We start from the raw sequence: 17575 nt of genomic DNA on the forward strand, positions 1-17575 counted from the left end.
ACTCATACAGTTAAGTGGTCTACAAGGCTGCAATTGGCGTATGTATCAACAAGCGCTGAAATGCTCCTGACTGCACGATAGTGCTTTCCTAATTTTTCGTTTTTGAATCTTGGACTGATTCTGAAAAGTGTAAATGGTCAGGTCATCTGGACTGAAGTTTAAAAAAACTTCTTGAAATTCTATGGCGTAGAGCATACTAGATCTAAAATCGCTGTGGTTGCATACTTCAAAATCGGAACTTCGGAAGTCAAAACGTAGAGGTTATACAGTTATACTGTTTTCGTTTGCGTGTAAACGAACTTTTGATTTTTATAATTTATCCTATTGAACAACCTCTTATGTATCTATTCCAATTGAACGAATTTTGAAATAGAAAATGTCTACTTGCGGCGAATATATCAAGACTACATTTCCTCTTATAGACGATGATCTTAAACAATATGTTGAAGGTATGATTAATAATTATTTAGCTCGACAAATGGATTTAATGTTTTCTTTAAGATGTCCTGGAAAACGGAGTCGATGATTTTGAAAGTAGTGATGAAGTATTCGAAGCTGTAGGAGAAGTCTTGCAAGAAGTATCTAAGGACAAAACAGAATCTGACATTCGGTGGGTAGTATTACTATACCCTTACTTTTCCATACGATATGGTGTATTATTCTAATTTCAGAGATATATGTGAGAATCTTCTGAATATGTTGAAACCTGATCATGTGAATGGAACAACACAGAATTCTGCTCGTATTTTGAATGCTCCAGTCCATCTAGCTTCTATGGCTGCCAGATTAGAAAATAATACAGAAGTGAAAAGTATTTGGTTGATGCAGAGAGATGAATCTTTAGTATGTTTTGTTTTTCAAGTTGCCTTTACATGAATATTTCATTAATGACTGATAAATCTACTCAAAACAAATTAAAAATGGGGTTGGCTGTACACCATAAAAGTATATTGAATTTGTATTATTCTACATGATACATTTCATCCTCATGATAATATTTTCCTGAGGAGTTCTCACAAACGTCATTTAAAATATATTTTAAACTTCAATCAGAAACTATTCCTTCTGAGTTTAAAAATGCTAGTTTCCTTTCATTAATATAGTCCACAGTATATATAGATATTTATTGTATCTTTCAGAAAGTTGATGCTAAAAAATTGGAAAAAGCACAAGCCAAACTACAGGAAAAGCAAGAGAAAAGGTCTAAAGATGTAAAAGTTTTTGTTCCTCCAAAATTAGAAACTGCTACAGCTTCTCAGGTTAATATAATTAATGTATATCACCACTAAATTTTCTATAATATTTTTTTTAAGGTCACAAGCAAAAAAGAAAGTAAATTGGAGGCTAAGGGAATGAATAAAGCTCAAGATATTCGGATTGAGAACTTTGATGTCGCTTATGGAGATAAGTTAGTACCAAAAATATTTTCCATCAGAGATTTTCATTTGAATTTTATTGATTTCAACTATTACTATACTTTTTTTTTAGGGTTTTGTTACAAGGTGCAGATATTACACTAGCTTATGGAAGACGTTATGGTCTTGTTGGAAGAAATGGTTTAGGAAAGAGTACCCTATTAAAAATGATAGCTGGGGGGCAACTTCAAATTCCTTCTCATTTTTCAATATTGCATGTTGAACAAGAGGTCATAGGAGATGACACTCTTGCGTTAGATAGTGTTTTACAATGTGATACAGTTAGAGAAAATTTACTAAAAAGAGAAAAAGAAATGAGTACCATTATCAATTCCAGGTATGTTGACTATTCTGATACAATTCGCTTTATTTATATTGTTCTGTTTATTTCAAAACCTTGATGATTTTTACTTGTATGTTCTCTGTTAGTGTATTTAGCAGTGATATAATTAAAAATCTGGGTGAACATGTAGAATAGGTATATGACCTTGAGTCCCCCAAACCTACTACGTCAAAATGGCAGCTACGTTCCCATATCGTAAAAAATTAATCAGGTATTTAAAGTATTCCATAGAAAATAAAAATATTTGTTAGAAGAAGTGAAGGTTTTCTTTGCTTATTTCTTTCCTTCGTTATCACTGAGAACTAATTTGTTTTAATCTGGCAACTCATCTGTCAATTAGCCTTCATTTGAGAATCTCAAGGTCATATTCCTATTCTATATTTATACGAAAATATGTTCTTACAAAGTTTCCTCAGAAAGTACATAGCAGAGAACTTGAAAATTTATCTAATTTAATGTAGTATAAAAGACAAATTGTGGTTTGAAGTTAAACTTTAAAATCAATAAAATGGAATAGATAAAGAAGAAAATATTGTTGTTAAATCCTATTCAAAATCTTTCAGCCAATCTGCTGATCCTGCTTTATCTTCTGAGCTGACTGAGGTTTACAACCAGCTTCAAAGTATTGAATCTGATAAAGCTCCCGCTAAAGCCTCTATAATTCTGAGCGGTTTGGGTTTCACATCTGTAATGCAACAGAAACCTACGAGAACATTTTCTGGAGGATGGCGAATGAGGCTAGCTTTAGCTAGAGCCTTGTTTTCAAGGTGAGTTTTTCATTCCTCAGGTTGTATTTTTAGTGCAAAAATAATTTTTTTCAGAAATTCTTACAATTAACAAATGAACTTTTTAGACCGGACCTCTTACTTCTTGATGAACCAACTAACATGTTGGACATAAAAGCAATTATTTGGCTCGAAAACTATCTGCAAAATTGGCCTACTACTTTATTGGTAGTATCTCACGATAGGCATTTTCTAGAAACTGTTCCAACCGATATCCTTCATTTACATTCACAGAGAATCGATGCGTATAGGTAAGTCCGTTGGGTTTATGCTAATAAAACTATGAAGGTAAGAAATGAAACAAAAATGATATAAAAGTTCAATGCTTTATGACTATAAAGCATTGACTACCTGGTGACTACCTTTCTGTGATTTATATGCAATAATCAAAATTATAAAGATTACTATACAGAATCTATCATGTGGGTAAGCTCAAAAATTTAAACGCACCAACAAATTTTGAAGTTTGGAATAGGTTGAAAAACTAGAAGGATGAGATTTGGAACAAAAATTATGATGCACATTTCATTTTATGTTTGATTTGTTTAACGTTTTTTTTTTGGCTGACTTCCTCATGACTCTGTCGGACCTCTCATAAGCTCAGAGTTCTTTCATTATAGTTGATTATTTTCAGTTCACCGCGGGATTCACATTTCTGAACTAAATATACAGAATGTTCCGAATGAGATTGAATTATTGATATTGATGAGATCGATTAGGATGTGGTTTTTTCGGTTAAACCAAAATGAATAGATTGTCACATTCTAACAAAATCACTGTTTCAATGGAATTTGATCTATTTCACAAAAATAATGTAAATGATATCAGGCCAATTGAAAAGTCTCCGTTCTTCCATAGTAAAACACATTTTTTTGGCAAAATTCGATTTTATTATACAACATAGTTGCCTTCGAGGGTGAAATAGCGATTAAAGCAATCTTTCAACTTCTCGATACCATTTTTGTAGTATGATTTGTCTTTCGCTTCAAAATAGGCCTCAGTTTCGGCGCTGAATTCCTTTCCAGAGAGCATTCTTTTGCGGTCGGAGAACAGGAAAAAGTCGCTGGGGGCCAGATCTGGCGAATACGGTGGATGCAAAAGCAATTCGAAGCCCAATTCATGCAATTTTGCCATTGTTTTCATTGATTTGTGACAGGGCGCATTGTCTTGATGAAACAGTATCTTTTTTTTCAAATAGAGCCGGTTTTTAACGATTTCATCCTTCAAACGATCCAATAACGCTATATAATAATCGCTGTTGATGGTTTGGCCTTTTTGGATGTAATCAATGAATAATATACCTTGCGCATCCCAGAATACTGATTCCATAACCTTGCCGGCTGACTGTTATGTTTATCCTCTCCCAAAGAGAGGATAAACATAAAAGGCATGATGAACCGAATCCAAAATTCGGTTCATCATGAACGGTCCACTCAGCTGACATCTTCACAATGTCTGCTATCTCGATCAACTTCACTTAACGGTCATTCAAAATTATTTTGTGAACTTTTTTGATTATTTTATTGGTGACAGCCTCTTTTGGGCATCCACTGCGTTCGACGTCTTCGGTGCTCATTTCACCACATTTAAACTTAGCATATCAATCAATGATGGTTGATTTTCCTGGTGCAGACCCCGGAAACTCTTCATCAAACCAAGATTTTGCTTCAACTGAATTTGTCCCTTCAAAAAGCAATATTTTATCAGCACAAAAAATTATTTTTTCCATCTTTTTTTCAAATAACAAAAGTAGCTATACTCACAACGCATATCTCACAAACTAATTGTCGGACAAATTTTGACACGTATCGTTTGAAGGTTGGTACTAACTAAAAATTATATGGATTTAATATTAGCACCGCCATCTGTGTATCAGACCGGGGACTTTTCAATTGGCCCGATATTTCGTTATTGTAAATTTAAAACATGTCATTTTCTTGTTTTTATATGAGAATCCATGTTTAATGGATGTATTGATTCATAGAATATAAACTTCCAAGGTGGCTCTCTCGTGAAGTTAAAAATATGGAATATTCTTAGTGCCTGCTTTTACAACTCTATTATATCATTGTTGTAAGTAGTTGGCTACTGTTTCGAATACTCAAAACTAATGTTATTGAATTTTGTATACAAATTCAATGAACCAAAAGAAGGGTTCACCTTCCTTATAAATTTTTGATCTGTCTAGTGTTATGTAGTTGATCCCCTTTGAATTGTTGTATTCATAGGTACAACTATGGGTCGCAGTCAGTGTATCTATCTACTTTGGAACACTCGATGATTGCAAGTCCACATAAAATGTGGATCCACTAGAAAGGTAGGTCTGCCGGCCTCTCGAGTTGTTGTGTGTAAGGAATATGAGACTGATAACATTGATCTTAGTTGAGAGTTCTAGTTTTTGAACGAAAAAAGAAATCTGATTTCGAGAGACCTCCTTATCATTTGTTGTTAAATAAACAACAGATTTCGAAATGGGACACAAACAGAGCCTTAACACAATACAACGATTCTTCTAACTAGTACAAACTCTGAGTTTCTGAATGGTGCCACGGAGTCCTGGAAAGTTAAGATAATAACAGAGAAAAGAGAGAAACTAAATTTATTGATCTTGCAATCAATTGGCTATCAACCACAGTCTTCTATCCAGTTATTTACAGTTTTATATTACATATTAAATTAAAAATTATTACATAATAACATTACACATTCAAAAAGGAATTAATTTTCATACAATAAGATGGAACCTTCTACTTTCAAGAAAACTACTATCTGTATGATGGCAAAACCTAATGCTCATCCAAATAAGATATTTGTAAAAAAGAATTCACTCTTAAGAGGATCTAGAAATTAAGTCAGATAAGTTAGTTTTCCTGTTTAAGAAATGAATGAATAAATAAAAAAAAGGTCAGATGAGTTGAGAGTGGAGTAGCTATGAGTTACTGATATTTATATGTTTCAATTGAAACTATTAATGTTCAAACTACTTATCAAATCTTAACAGATTTCCATAAAGAACAAATTTTCTTTTCATGAATTATTGTTCTTTGGATTTTATCCTATAAACCCTGATTTTCAAATCCCACTGTATCAACTGGTTTTTTTATTGTCTCTTTTATTTGAAATTGATTGTTTATATATAGAAAACTCTTGCAAACAGTCTTAATAGTCTCCCCTCTGGTCCTTATCCTCGTGGTCTGTCACTTATTAGGAATTTATCGCCATATCTAAAAAGATTACCTTATTTAGTTGATATGATCTTGCTCTTCATAAAAAAAGCAATGTAACCAAAACATGTCTTCAGTTCTTAACTACCTGAATATAATAAGCATTCAAAATAGTATACTGGTACAAGTTTCAAACTGAAAATATGTTTAGAGATTTGTATTTTATTCATTTATTTTTTTTTCAGGGGTAATTATGAACAATTTGTAAAAACGAAAACTGAAAAGCACAAGAATCAACAGAGAGAATATGAAGCGCAAATGGCGCATAGGTCCCATGTACAGGAATTTATAGACAAATTCAGATACAATGCTAATAGAGCGGCATCTGTCCAGTCTAAAATAAAAATGCTCGAAAAACTGTAAGTTAAACAATTTGATGTGTTGAAAGTTTTGTTCAAATCGAAATTTTCAGGCCAGAGTTGAAACCAGTTGAGAAGGAAGTAGAAGTAACGCTCAAATTTCCTGATACTGAACTTTTATCACCGCCAATACTTCAACTGAACGAAGTTTCATTTAAATATAATAGCGATAGGATTATTTTTAGTGATGTTAACTTAGGTGCCACTATGGAGTCCAGAATATGTATTGTAAGTAATGGCTTCCGGATTTCATAGCGTTTATTACTTATTAAATTGAAATACTGTACTTGAAAATAATTTTTTTTATTTAGGTTGGTGATAACGGGGCCGGTAAGACAACACTACTCAAAATCATCATGGGTATATTAACACCAAGTAGTGGTGCTTGCAATGTGCATCGTAACTTGAAATTTGGTTACTTCAGTCAGCATCATGTGGATCAACTAGATATGAATGTCAATTCTGTGGAACTGCTTCAACAAGCATTTAAAGGTAAGTTAATGTAAGAAATATTATAAAAACAATTTTTTTTATTCCCGTCTGCCAGTGCCATAAGCTGTGAGTCTTTGGGTGAATTTAATGTATAACTCAAAGACTCACGCTGAATATACACATTTAGAAAGATAGGATACTCAACGGTATTCCAGAGAATACTCATGGTTCAGTAAAACAATGTTCTCCTTCAATGGCTAAGTGGGGATGGTCACCTGCGGCTTGATGGTAGAATTATTGAATTAGTTGCTCTCCAACCGTAGGATTTGTTTTAAGGCATTACCTCAAGTTCGAAAGTGACGAAAAATATCAAAGAAATATTATTTAAAAAGTGAATACTCTACATTGAACAGACTCGTCAATACGATACGAACATATTATTTTATTATTAATTTGAGGAACATATGTATCTTAAACGTATGGTGGATTTTAGGTAAACCTACTGAGGAGTATAGAAGACAGTTAGGTAGTTTTGGCGTATCTGGTGATCTAGCACTCCAAACTGTTGCCAGTTTATCAGGAGGTCAGAAATCGAGAGTGGCCTTTGCTAGTATGTGTATGGGTCGTCCTAATTTCCTTGTTCTTGATGAACCCACCAATCATTTAGATATTGAAACAATTGAGGCGTTAGGAAAAGCTATCACCAAATTTACGGTAAGCCCTTCAATTTATCTGAATCTGTACATTGATTGTATAAGCTGGTTCGTCTTTAAAATTTCAACCATTAAACCTTTTTTTTATTGTAGGGTGGTGTTATCTTGGTGTCTCACGATGAAAGACTTATTCGCATGGTCTGTAAAGAATTGTGGATTTGTGGCAATGGTACCGTAAAAAGTATAGAAGGAGGATTTGATGAATACAGAAAAATTGTTGAACAAGAACTTGAATCGGCCTCCAATAAATGAATATCATCTCTTGAAAATATACGAACACATAGGTTAAAATGAAAATATTAATTAATTTGTGTGAAATAATGTATATTGGTTTAACAAATTTATATGTACAAAACAAGTGTTTTATTGAATACTACCAAATCTTACCATGAAATGAGGTAAGGTTAAAGTACTTACTACAACCTACTAACCTCTCTTTTTTTGTGGAATTTGCATAGACATAGAAATTATAGTGATATTTTATGTCTATTTTAGTCGTTTGTTGACTTGTCCACCTGCTTCACATTTGTTTTGCCCTAATGTTGATAAATAAAATAAAATAGTTCTTTCAAATAATGATGGACCTCTTTGATTTCAACGCTTTCAGCAATGAGGAAGAAGAGATGCGGCGTCCAAAATTCATTCGGTCGAAACCCAACTTTTTCAAAGTTTATAGTGATAATGATTTTTCAATCGTTTAAGGATCTCCCTCAGAATCCGGCAAAACGTAGTAGATGAAAAAAGGGATCATATTGAACATTCTACTTAATGGTATCATTTTTTGAAATATGAATTTTATTTGTAAATTATGATTTGGTCAAAGTGACCAGGTGTTAACTCTAAATTTTTACATCAATGGAGGATAGCTGCCAACATGCCAGGTGTAAGCAAGTAGAGTTATCAGCGTTGTACATCATGAATAGACTCACGCCTGAACAACGCTTGCATATAGTGCAATTTTATTTCGAAAATAATGGTTCTGTGCGGAATACGTATCGCGCACTACGTCCATTTTATTTTGTTTAGCGATGAAGCGCACTTCTGGTTGAATGGCTACGTCAACAAACAAAACTGCCGCATTTGGGGTGAAGCTAATCCTCAAGTGTATGTCGAAACACCATTACATCCAGAAAAACTGACTGTTTGGTGCGCTTTATGGGCTGGTGGAATCATTGTACTTCTTCAAAAACGATGATGGCCAGAACGTTACAGTCAATGGTGATCGGTATAGAGCCATGATTACTAACTTTCTCATTCCTGAATTGAACAACCATAATGTCCAGGAGCTGTGATTCCAACAAGACGGCGCAACATGTCACACAGCTCGTGCCACAATCGATTTATGTCGAAACACCATTACATCCAGAAAAACTGACTGTTTGGTGCGCTTTATGGGCTGGTGGAATCATTGTACTTCTTCAAAAACGATGATGGCCAGAACGTTACAGTCAATGGTGATCGGTATAGAGCCATGATTACTAACTTTCTCATTCCTGAATTGAACCATGATGTCCAGGAGCTGTGATTCCAACAAGACGGCGCAACATGTCACACAGCTCGTGCCACAATCGATTTATTGAAAGACACGTTTGGTGACCTCCTAATTTCACGTTTTGGACCTGTGAATTGGCTTCCAAGATCTTGCGATTTAACACCGCTGTGGAGCCAATGTAAAGTCATTGGTCTATGCGGATAAGCCACAAACCCTTGACCATTTGGAAGACAACATTCGCCGTGTTATTGCCGATATACGGCCACAAATGTTGGAAAAAGTCATCGAAAATTGGACGTCCAGATTGGACTACATCCGAGCCAGCCGTGGCGGTCATATGCCAGAAATCATATTTAAAATGTAATGCCACAAGATTATCTTGAGGATAAATCAAATTCATGTCAATCGAATAATCCATCGTTGTTTCATTGCAATTTAAAGTTCTATAGCTCTAAAAAAAACACCCTTTATAAGGTGTCCCAGAAACGCCCTGTAACTCGAGAACGAATCTATATATCTATGAGATGCTTTCAGTGAGCATAGGATTTGGGCACCCTGTTCCTAATACATCGAAATGCATCGAATGGATTTGTAATTTCAATTTGTTCATCAAAAATTGTTTACAATATTTGTACAATACTTATAAGAGATTCAAGCAGAAGAGTGCAGGCTAAGTAAGCTTGTATACCACACTCTACAAAAACTAAAAGATGAAATTCTCCCTAAATATTTCATTCTGCTGCTCTAAATTTAATATCAACAATTAAAAGAAAGAAATCAACATTTGGTATACTTCTCTGAACCTATACCAATTCAGTACAATGTATGATTTTAGATTATGTCTGTTTCTTACTTCTCAAATTAAATGTCTCCTAAATGTAATGAACAACAAAAATCAACAATTCAACTTGTAATACCTATGTGAAATAGGTAGAAATTTCGGCAATGCCCATCATTTTCGAAAAATAGTTGAAGAATTTTCCATTTTGGTATATTGGGACGACAGTATGCGTAGACTTGAGAGATGTTGATTATTTTCCCAAAATTATTTGCGGTTCCTATAAAGAATTTTCACCTACAATAACTATCGAAACTTATAACCAAAAATTCTGATTGGGCTAGGGCCAAAGATAATAGCTGAAGATTATACTTTGTCGGCTATAAATACTCCTAATGTCCATCTGTAATGTATCCAGTGACATTCCATTATTAATGTTCACATCTTTCAGGTATTCATTAGGTATGAAATTTGCATCAGTTCAGTTTCATGAGTTCATGACACCGGTCATTTGTGCGTTAAAGATATAGAAAGTATAAGAAGAAAGTGAATTACTGTAATACAAAAAGGTCTTGACGTATTTTGTCTTATTCATTTTATTTGAACCGCCTATTGAAGCTGATAAACACAATTATACTAATTATTATGACTCTAACAACAATTCGATATCTTCTTTCTGTGTAAAATCATTTATTTCCCGGTCATAGGATCAGTTTAAGAATTCCTTGATTTATGTGGTGTAGTTCATGATGCGATTTTATTATATTCTGCTGTTATTGTTCTTTGCTCCAAGTGAAATCTTGAGTGGGAAATCGAAATATCACAGCAACAATGAGATTCTGGGTTTCTTAGATCGTTTTTCTGAAACATCTTCCCTCAAAACACATGTTTTTTCAATAGGAAAGTCGGTTTCAGGTGAATATATCTTCTATTAGTCAATTGATTCGTTAAGTTATGAATACTGAATTTATCTTTAGGGTTTCCTCTGAAAGTTTTGAGAATCAATCAACCAGGAAATAGGATAGGTGTTCCGAGCATTAAACTAATTGCAAATATCCATGGAAATGAAGTTGTAGGAAGAGAGGTTCTGTTGCATTTCATTCAGGTAAGAAAGATTTTCGAGTATCGAATTGAATCAATTTGAACAGTACAAGGAGTTTTCTCAGAAAGAATTGCATATTATTACAAATGAATATAATAGTTAATTAATAATTTTGCATTGAAAAACTCCAGGTCAACTTTTAATGTGCACCCCTATGTGAAATATGTTGAATTTTTAGGTTATTATTGTTGGATTTATCGTTGATATCAAATATTCGTAGAGGGTTTCGCGAAAAGTGGTTTGATTTTGAATAGCCCGCTATTTGGGCAGCCGTCACTTTTGAAGCTGTCATTATTTGGCATTTGACAAGAAGAAACTACGCCATTATTAAATATGGAATTTTATTAGGCTAATTGGAAAGTCCCCGGTCTGATGCACAGATGGCGGTGCTAGTATTAAATCCATATAATTAACCTTCAAACAATACGTGTCAAAATTTGACAGCAGTCCGACCATTCATTTGTGAGATATTGCGTTGTGAGTGTAGCTACTTTTGTTATTTGAAGAAAGATGAAAAAAACAATTTCGTGTGCTGATAAAATAATGCCTTTTGAAGGGAAAAATACAGTTGAAGCGAAATCTTAGCCTGATGAAGGGTTTCAGGGGTCTGCACCAGGAAAATCGACCATCATTGATTGGTATGCTAAGTTTAAACGTGGTGAAATGAGCATCGAAGACGCCGAACGCAGTGGACGCCCAAAAGAGGCTGTCACTGACGAAAAAATCAAAAATGTTCACAAATAATTTTGAATGACCGAAAAGTGAAGTTGATCGAGATAGCAGACATTGTTAAGATATTATCTGGACGTGTACATCATATCTTCACGAATATTTGTTCACGAGAAAGCTGATTGCAAAATGGGTGCCTCACAATTGATCAAATGCAACAACGTATTAATCATTCTGAACAGTGTTTAAAGTTGTTTAAGTGCAATAAACCTAAATTATTGCTTCGATATGTGACAATGGATGAACCATGGCTCCATCATTTCACTCCGGAGTCCAATCGACAGTCAGCTGAGTGGACTGCACACGATGAACCGAATCCAAAGCGAGATAAAACACAACAGTCAGCTGGCAAGGTTATGGCATCAGTATTCTGGGAAGCGCAAGGTATAATATTAATTGATTACCTCCAAAAGGACCAGACCATCAACAACGATTATTATATAGCGTTATTGGATCGTCTAAAGGATGAAATCGTTGAAAAACGGCCCAATTTGAAGAAATAAAGGTGCTGTTTCATCAAGAAAATGCGCCGTTTCACAAATCAATGACAAAAAATGGCAAAATTGCATGAATTGGGCTTCGAATTGCTTCTGCATCCACCGTATTCACCAGATCTGGCCCCCAGCGACTTATTACTGTTCTCAGACCTCTAAAGAATGCTCGCCGGAAAGAAATTTAGTGCCAATGAAGAAGTAATCGCCGAAACTGAGGCATATTTTGAAGCGAAAGACAAATCGTACAACAAAAATGGTATCGAAAAGTTGGAAGACCGCTATAATCGCTATTTTGCCCCCGAAGGCAACTATGTTGAATAATAAAATCGAATGTTGCCAAAAAAAAAGTATTTTACTATGGTAGACTGGGGACTTTTCAATTGGCCTGTTACATGCTTCATGTTCGTGATGAAGCACCTTTTCGGCCAGCAATAGTGAAACTTTTGTTAAAATTTGAGCTGTTGGGACAAGTTAGTGATGTGGACATCGAAACCGTGTGCGTCGCTCAAAAATAACTGACTATCTATTGCTACTGTAGCCTGTAGTGTTTATCGATTCCTAATCGATCTTGGGAGTAAGGCATTCTAAAAACGAAATTATACCGTATTTTGCAAAAAGACTTAGGTCTTAAGGCTTTAGATTTCCATCAACTCAAGATCCCAATCTCGTCGATGATCCGCAACGTCGTATATTCGCGAATTGGGTCCTTGTAGTGCATCAAAATGATCCGGATTTTCTCCGGAAAATCATCTTCAGTATTGAGGCCCATTTTCACCTCGGCATAGGCATAGGCAGAATTATCGCATTTGGGGCTCGGAAAATTCAAAAATGATTGTTGAGAAGCCTCAACATCCTCAACGATTCAATGTTTGGAACGGTTTTGTGTCATTGGACATTAGGTACCCCTAGAGGTGATCACAATTGCTTTTCGAGATCTTGTGATTTAACACCTTTCGACTTTTTTATTTGAGGCCGCAAATGTGTACTTATTTTCAAAATATTGTTGCTTTTGTTAATATCAAAAGAAACCTCTTATTGGAAAACCCTTTACTTGGAGTTATTGAGTAGTGAAATCTTAAAATCATCTAGAATCTAGAAACCGTAAGAATGTGGTTCAAGAATTTTGAAAGATGGAAAAACTGTAAATTGTGAAAAGTCCTTCAAAAACTGTCAATCCACAAAAGCCAAACACATTATACCTACCTACTTAAACTCTTAATGCTAAGACTCAATCTTCGATCTCTAATCACAGATCACGCATCATTTTATAAATATGTTTTTGTGGAAGTGTTTCGAGGTTTGATTAATTGTGACACTCTTCAAAATAATCGTAATAAGAAACCAATAAATCAATCTCTTGACGCCCGATATTCTTGATAAAATGGATATAATTTGTGGAAGTATTATTTCGGCGATTTCCATTATCCATTATCAAAAATATCACGTCAACAGATTGATTTATTGTTTTCTTATTAAAATCTCGAATCTACAACGATAATCTACCAAACTGTAGATACCTACCTGGCAAAACAATTAGAGATGCATTCAAGTCAAACTAGTTTGATTTTACTCACAAACTTGATTTGACTTGAAAATCAAACTTTTTATGTTAAAAAGTGATGATGAAGTTAATTGAAAAAAGTTTAAAATAATGTATTTTCTTTTTGTTATAAATCAATGAAAGTATTTGTTGTACCTACTCACTATATTCCGCATAAATTTTTCACCCATTCAAAGAATATCTACTAAATAAATTATTTTTCAAACTCTTTCAACTAGTTTGACAAACAAATTGAATTTTCAAACCTGTAACCGTTGTCCAGTTTGATTTGACTTGAATCATCTCAAACATTCCAGTCAAACTTGTGCAACTCTAAAAACAATCATTTTCAGTTTCTTGACAAAAACTACGAAACCAACAAACAAGTGAAATGTTTGGTTGATAACGTGAGGATTTACATCTTACCAACCATGAATCCTGATGGTTTCTCAGAGTCAATCCAGGGTCAATGCGAAGGTGTAACAGGCCGTCATAATAAGAATGACTTCGACCTGAACAGAAATTTCCCAGATTACATCTATGGAAATGCTTATGGAGTACCGCAAGATGAATATAGAAGAATGATTCAGCCCGAGGCTGCAGCCATAATGAAATGGATGAATAGGACCAGATTTGTGTTATCAGCTAGTTTGCACGGTGGAGCAATGGTGGCGAACTACCCTTTCGATAACTATGGAAGTCCAGGTGAAAATCAGATGATTTGTCTATAGCGGGGTTTAACAAAACTTTGAGTTTGATTTGATTTTTGCATGTCTCTATAAGAAAACATGTTGCAGTTCAACTAACATATGTATACTAACTGACGAAGAAATTGCAACAACCCGAAGGAGCTGTTTAAAATTTAATATCTTTTTTTTGGTGAGACATAGATAGTAAAGCAAGGAGTAAATTATTGAAATTTGGAGAGAAAAACGGAGGGTTCACAATTTGTTTTTAATAAATTTGTTAATAATGTGTTTGTCCACCGCGATTATCTATACACTCCCCAACACGTCTCGGCATTGGAGCAATAAGATGGTCTATTTTTTCTTGATACTATTCCAAGCTACCTGCAGTTCATGTCTCAGAGCTGCCAAAGTCCATGGGGGCTGGAGTAAATTTCCAAGCCTTCTACCCATGATGTTCCAAATATGCTCTATGGGCGGATGATCGGGAGATCTGAACGGTCAAGACGAAATATTCACATGGGTCGCTTCGAAAAACTTTAAACTAACTCTGGCAACATGGGGTCGGGAATCATCTTGCTGAAATATTGAATTCTCGAGCCGGTTAAGGTAAGGAAGAACATATGGCTCCACTATTTCTTGAAGGTAAAGCAGCGCAGTCATGTTGCCACGAAAAAAGCCTAAAAGTGACCTAAAAGTGTATGCGATAGCACCCCATACCATAACGCCTACTGTCCGGTGTATATGACGCTTAACATCAAACTGAGGTTCACGTCTTTCTCCCCGATGTCGTCTAACCCTTCTCCGGCAATCATGTGCACCCAAGGAGAATCGAAATTCATCAGAAAACACGACCTGATGCCATTCCACATTCCAATTTTGACGTTCTTTGCACCTTTGTAATCGCAGATTATTATATCGTGCCAGGAACTCAGCTTTCATTTCGGTGACATTAAATACCTACTACCAGCTCATACCGAGAAGGGAAGGAGGAAGTGGAAACTGATGACGCTAATAGAACTGACTCAAGCATTTTTTGAAAATGCCTTAAAAAGGGTGTTCCTAAATTGAAGATACCAACGAAAATGAAAGATTTCTCTGATCATTATAACAAAAAAATTCCTCACAAATTCATGTGCTCGCAAACGCTTTGCTTTCTAGATACAGGGTGTTAAAGTTTCATTTTTTTCTCAAGTTTTCTCTCATAGCACCTTCCCATCACAAGATGTTCAATTTAAATTAGGCACAGATGTTCCAATTGAAGTTTTCATCATGTGATATGCTAATTTTGAATGCTAATTTAAAGGGTGATATTTTTTCTGGATCAGTGTCGGTTTCTTCCCTCCAGAACTTTTTGTTGATGGACCACTGGTAGTTTTGAAAAATCTAAAGATAAACTTTGGTCCTGTACTACTCTTTTTGGCTTCTTTTAGTTTTGTCATATCTGCTATACGGATTCCGGGAAAAAATTTCAAATATAGTATCTAATCCTCAGGAATATCCAAATTATTATAAAGATCAAGTTAGTAAGCTGTGAAGAATAAATATATTATAAGTTTCGATATCTATTCAATTAATTTTTAGCGAAGTTTAATAAAGATTCGTAAAACTGGTATAGTTATCACAAAAAAGTAGGACAACAAGAAAGACCCTGTATCTCGAAAACAAAGTGTTTCCGGACCCATGTTCATAGGACTTTTTTATTGAAATTATCCATGGAATTTTCTCCATTTTCCTTTGTACCTCCAATTTAGGAACACTCTGTACGATAATTCTAGTTTTCAATGTATACATCAGTATTTTTCTCGAACTTAAATATTCTCTAAATGAAAATAACATCTTGATCTATCTAGCATGAATGTTGTGATTCAAATTATTCCTTCCAGAGGAGCTTAATAACAAATATGAAGCTCTTACACCCGACCACGATGTCGTGTATCATTTGGCAAAAACATACGTACACTCCCACAGGAGAATTTCCAAAGGTGTTCGATGTCCTTGGGATGAATTTGGGCTTCTTTATTTCGAAGATGGATTGACCAATGGTGCGAAGTGGTATACTGTGAAAGGTAATGTCCATATTAAATATTGTATCATTCGAATTCAATGTATCGTGTGTCCCAAATTCGTTGTCTTATGAGGAGATCTCAGAATCTCTGGTCTTACAAGATGTCATCTTCCTAATAGCAGCTTTCTGAGGCTTCTAGCTTTCCTTTTATTTTGATTTTGACTTTCACAAATAATGATATTGGCTAATGATTTAGGAGGAATGCAAGACTATAATTATGTGGCAGGATGTATTGAGTTAACTCTCGAGATATCTTGTTGCAAGTATCCACAACCAAAAAAACTATCAATGTTCAAGAAGGAAAATATACAGGTGAGTCAATACAAAGAAAATAAAAATGATGTTTGTGAATAAACTGTTTGTTGTGGTTTCTAGCCTCTATTGAAATTTGGATTACAAGCTTTACGAGGCATTAAAGGTAGAGTTTTCGATAGCCAAACGCAAAAACCCATAGCTGAAGCAATCCTGCACATTGTTGGTCGTAAATTTACTTTCAGAACTAGTAAGAAAGGAGAGTTCTGGCGCATTTTGAGACCAGGAGCATACAATCTAAAAGTGAGTCGGGTACCTAATGTATAATAAAATCTAGATATATGATTGGTTTGTTGAATTCTAGGTAGAAGCTGTTGGTTACGAGTCTGTTACTGAAAGAATAACTGCTGAAGAATATTCGGAAGATGAATGCCCACAAATTCCTATGATATCCATTTCCTTGAAGCCAAAGCAGTGAAGATATAGATTTTATTTTTGTAGTCACATTGACTCAACTCTATGAATATAAAATATTACGAAATTGGGTATTTTTTTGAACAAAAATATGAAGCAAAGTAGCAGTCACTTTTCTAAGAATTATCGAAAATTTATTTTTAGCGATTAAACAGAAATAAAAAAGAAAATATCAATACGATATTGCAAATAACCCTTGAAATGTAGTTGGTAAAGCGGAAAATTTTTTCACCCCTAACATTGAAAAGTAAATATAACATTTAGGAAAATATATATCTATTTTAAGAAGAACAACACATAATTACTGAATTCTCTTGATTTCACAAATTATCGATAGTAGATTATACTTTGGAAGACCGAACTTTAAGAACCCGAGGACCAGTAAGCATAGGTCTACACCTATTGGTGAGTTTTTTGTATGTTTTTTTCTATGATTAAAGGTCAACATTTAAGATTTGAGGAGGGTTTCTTTGTACCGTGATCTTATGATCTATGGTGCCTACCATCCGAGCTATTCTCACCATTAGTCATTATAGTCTACAGCTCGCCGTCCAGTCTCTTGCCCAAATTATGCGATGGCGAGGCATTCCGTCAACACGTGATTTGGAGTTTTTTCCTCTTCCCCAATCTGCATTCCTCGTTTTCTGCTAGACTCGTTCTCATGAGGTGCTTTTTGAGGCGACAATGTC

At 34.7% G+C, this 17575-nt stretch overlaps 2 protein-coding genes across 2 annotated transcripts; both read left to right on the forward strand.

Annotated features, from left to right (window-relative positions):
• Positions 1-222: 222 nt before the first annotated feature.
• LOC123680382 (ATP-binding cassette sub-family F member 3) lies at positions 223-7626 on the forward strand. The gene is made up of 13 exons (XM_045618262.1): positions 223-449; positions 502-610; positions 672-843; positions 1140-1259; positions 1314-1408; positions 1489-1752; positions 2322-2525; positions 2612-2794; positions 5953-6126; positions 6180-6354; positions 6438-6618; positions 7052-7272; positions 7365-7626. Exons 1-13 carry the CDS (start codon positions 377-379, stop codon positions 7521-7523), a joined length of 2130 nt encoding a protein of 709 aa, XP_045474218.1. The 5' UTR covers positions 223-376; the 3' UTR covers positions 7524-7626.
• Positions 7627-10018: 2392 nt separating this feature from the next.
• Positions 10019-16972, forward strand: LOC123680161 (carboxypeptidase M-like). Its single transcript, XM_045617928.1, has 7 exons — positions 10019-10456; positions 10519-10646; positions 13760-14111; positions 15979-16161; positions 16357-16472; positions 16536-16715; positions 16777-16972. Exons 1-7 carry the CDS (start codon positions 10288-10290, stop codon positions 16888-16890), a joined length of 1242 nt encoding a protein of 413 aa, XP_045473884.1. The 5' UTR covers positions 10019-10287; the 3' UTR covers positions 16891-16972.
• The last annotated feature ends 603 nt before the right edge of the window (positions 16973-17575 follow it).

Source organism: Harmonia axyridis, chromosome 5 (assembly GCF_914767665.1).
Source record: "Harmonia axyridis chromosome 5, icHarAxyr1.1, whole genome shotgun sequence".
NCBI classification, from domain to species: Eukaryota; Metazoa; Arthropoda; class Insecta; order Coleoptera; family Coccinellidae; genus Harmonia; species Harmonia axyridis.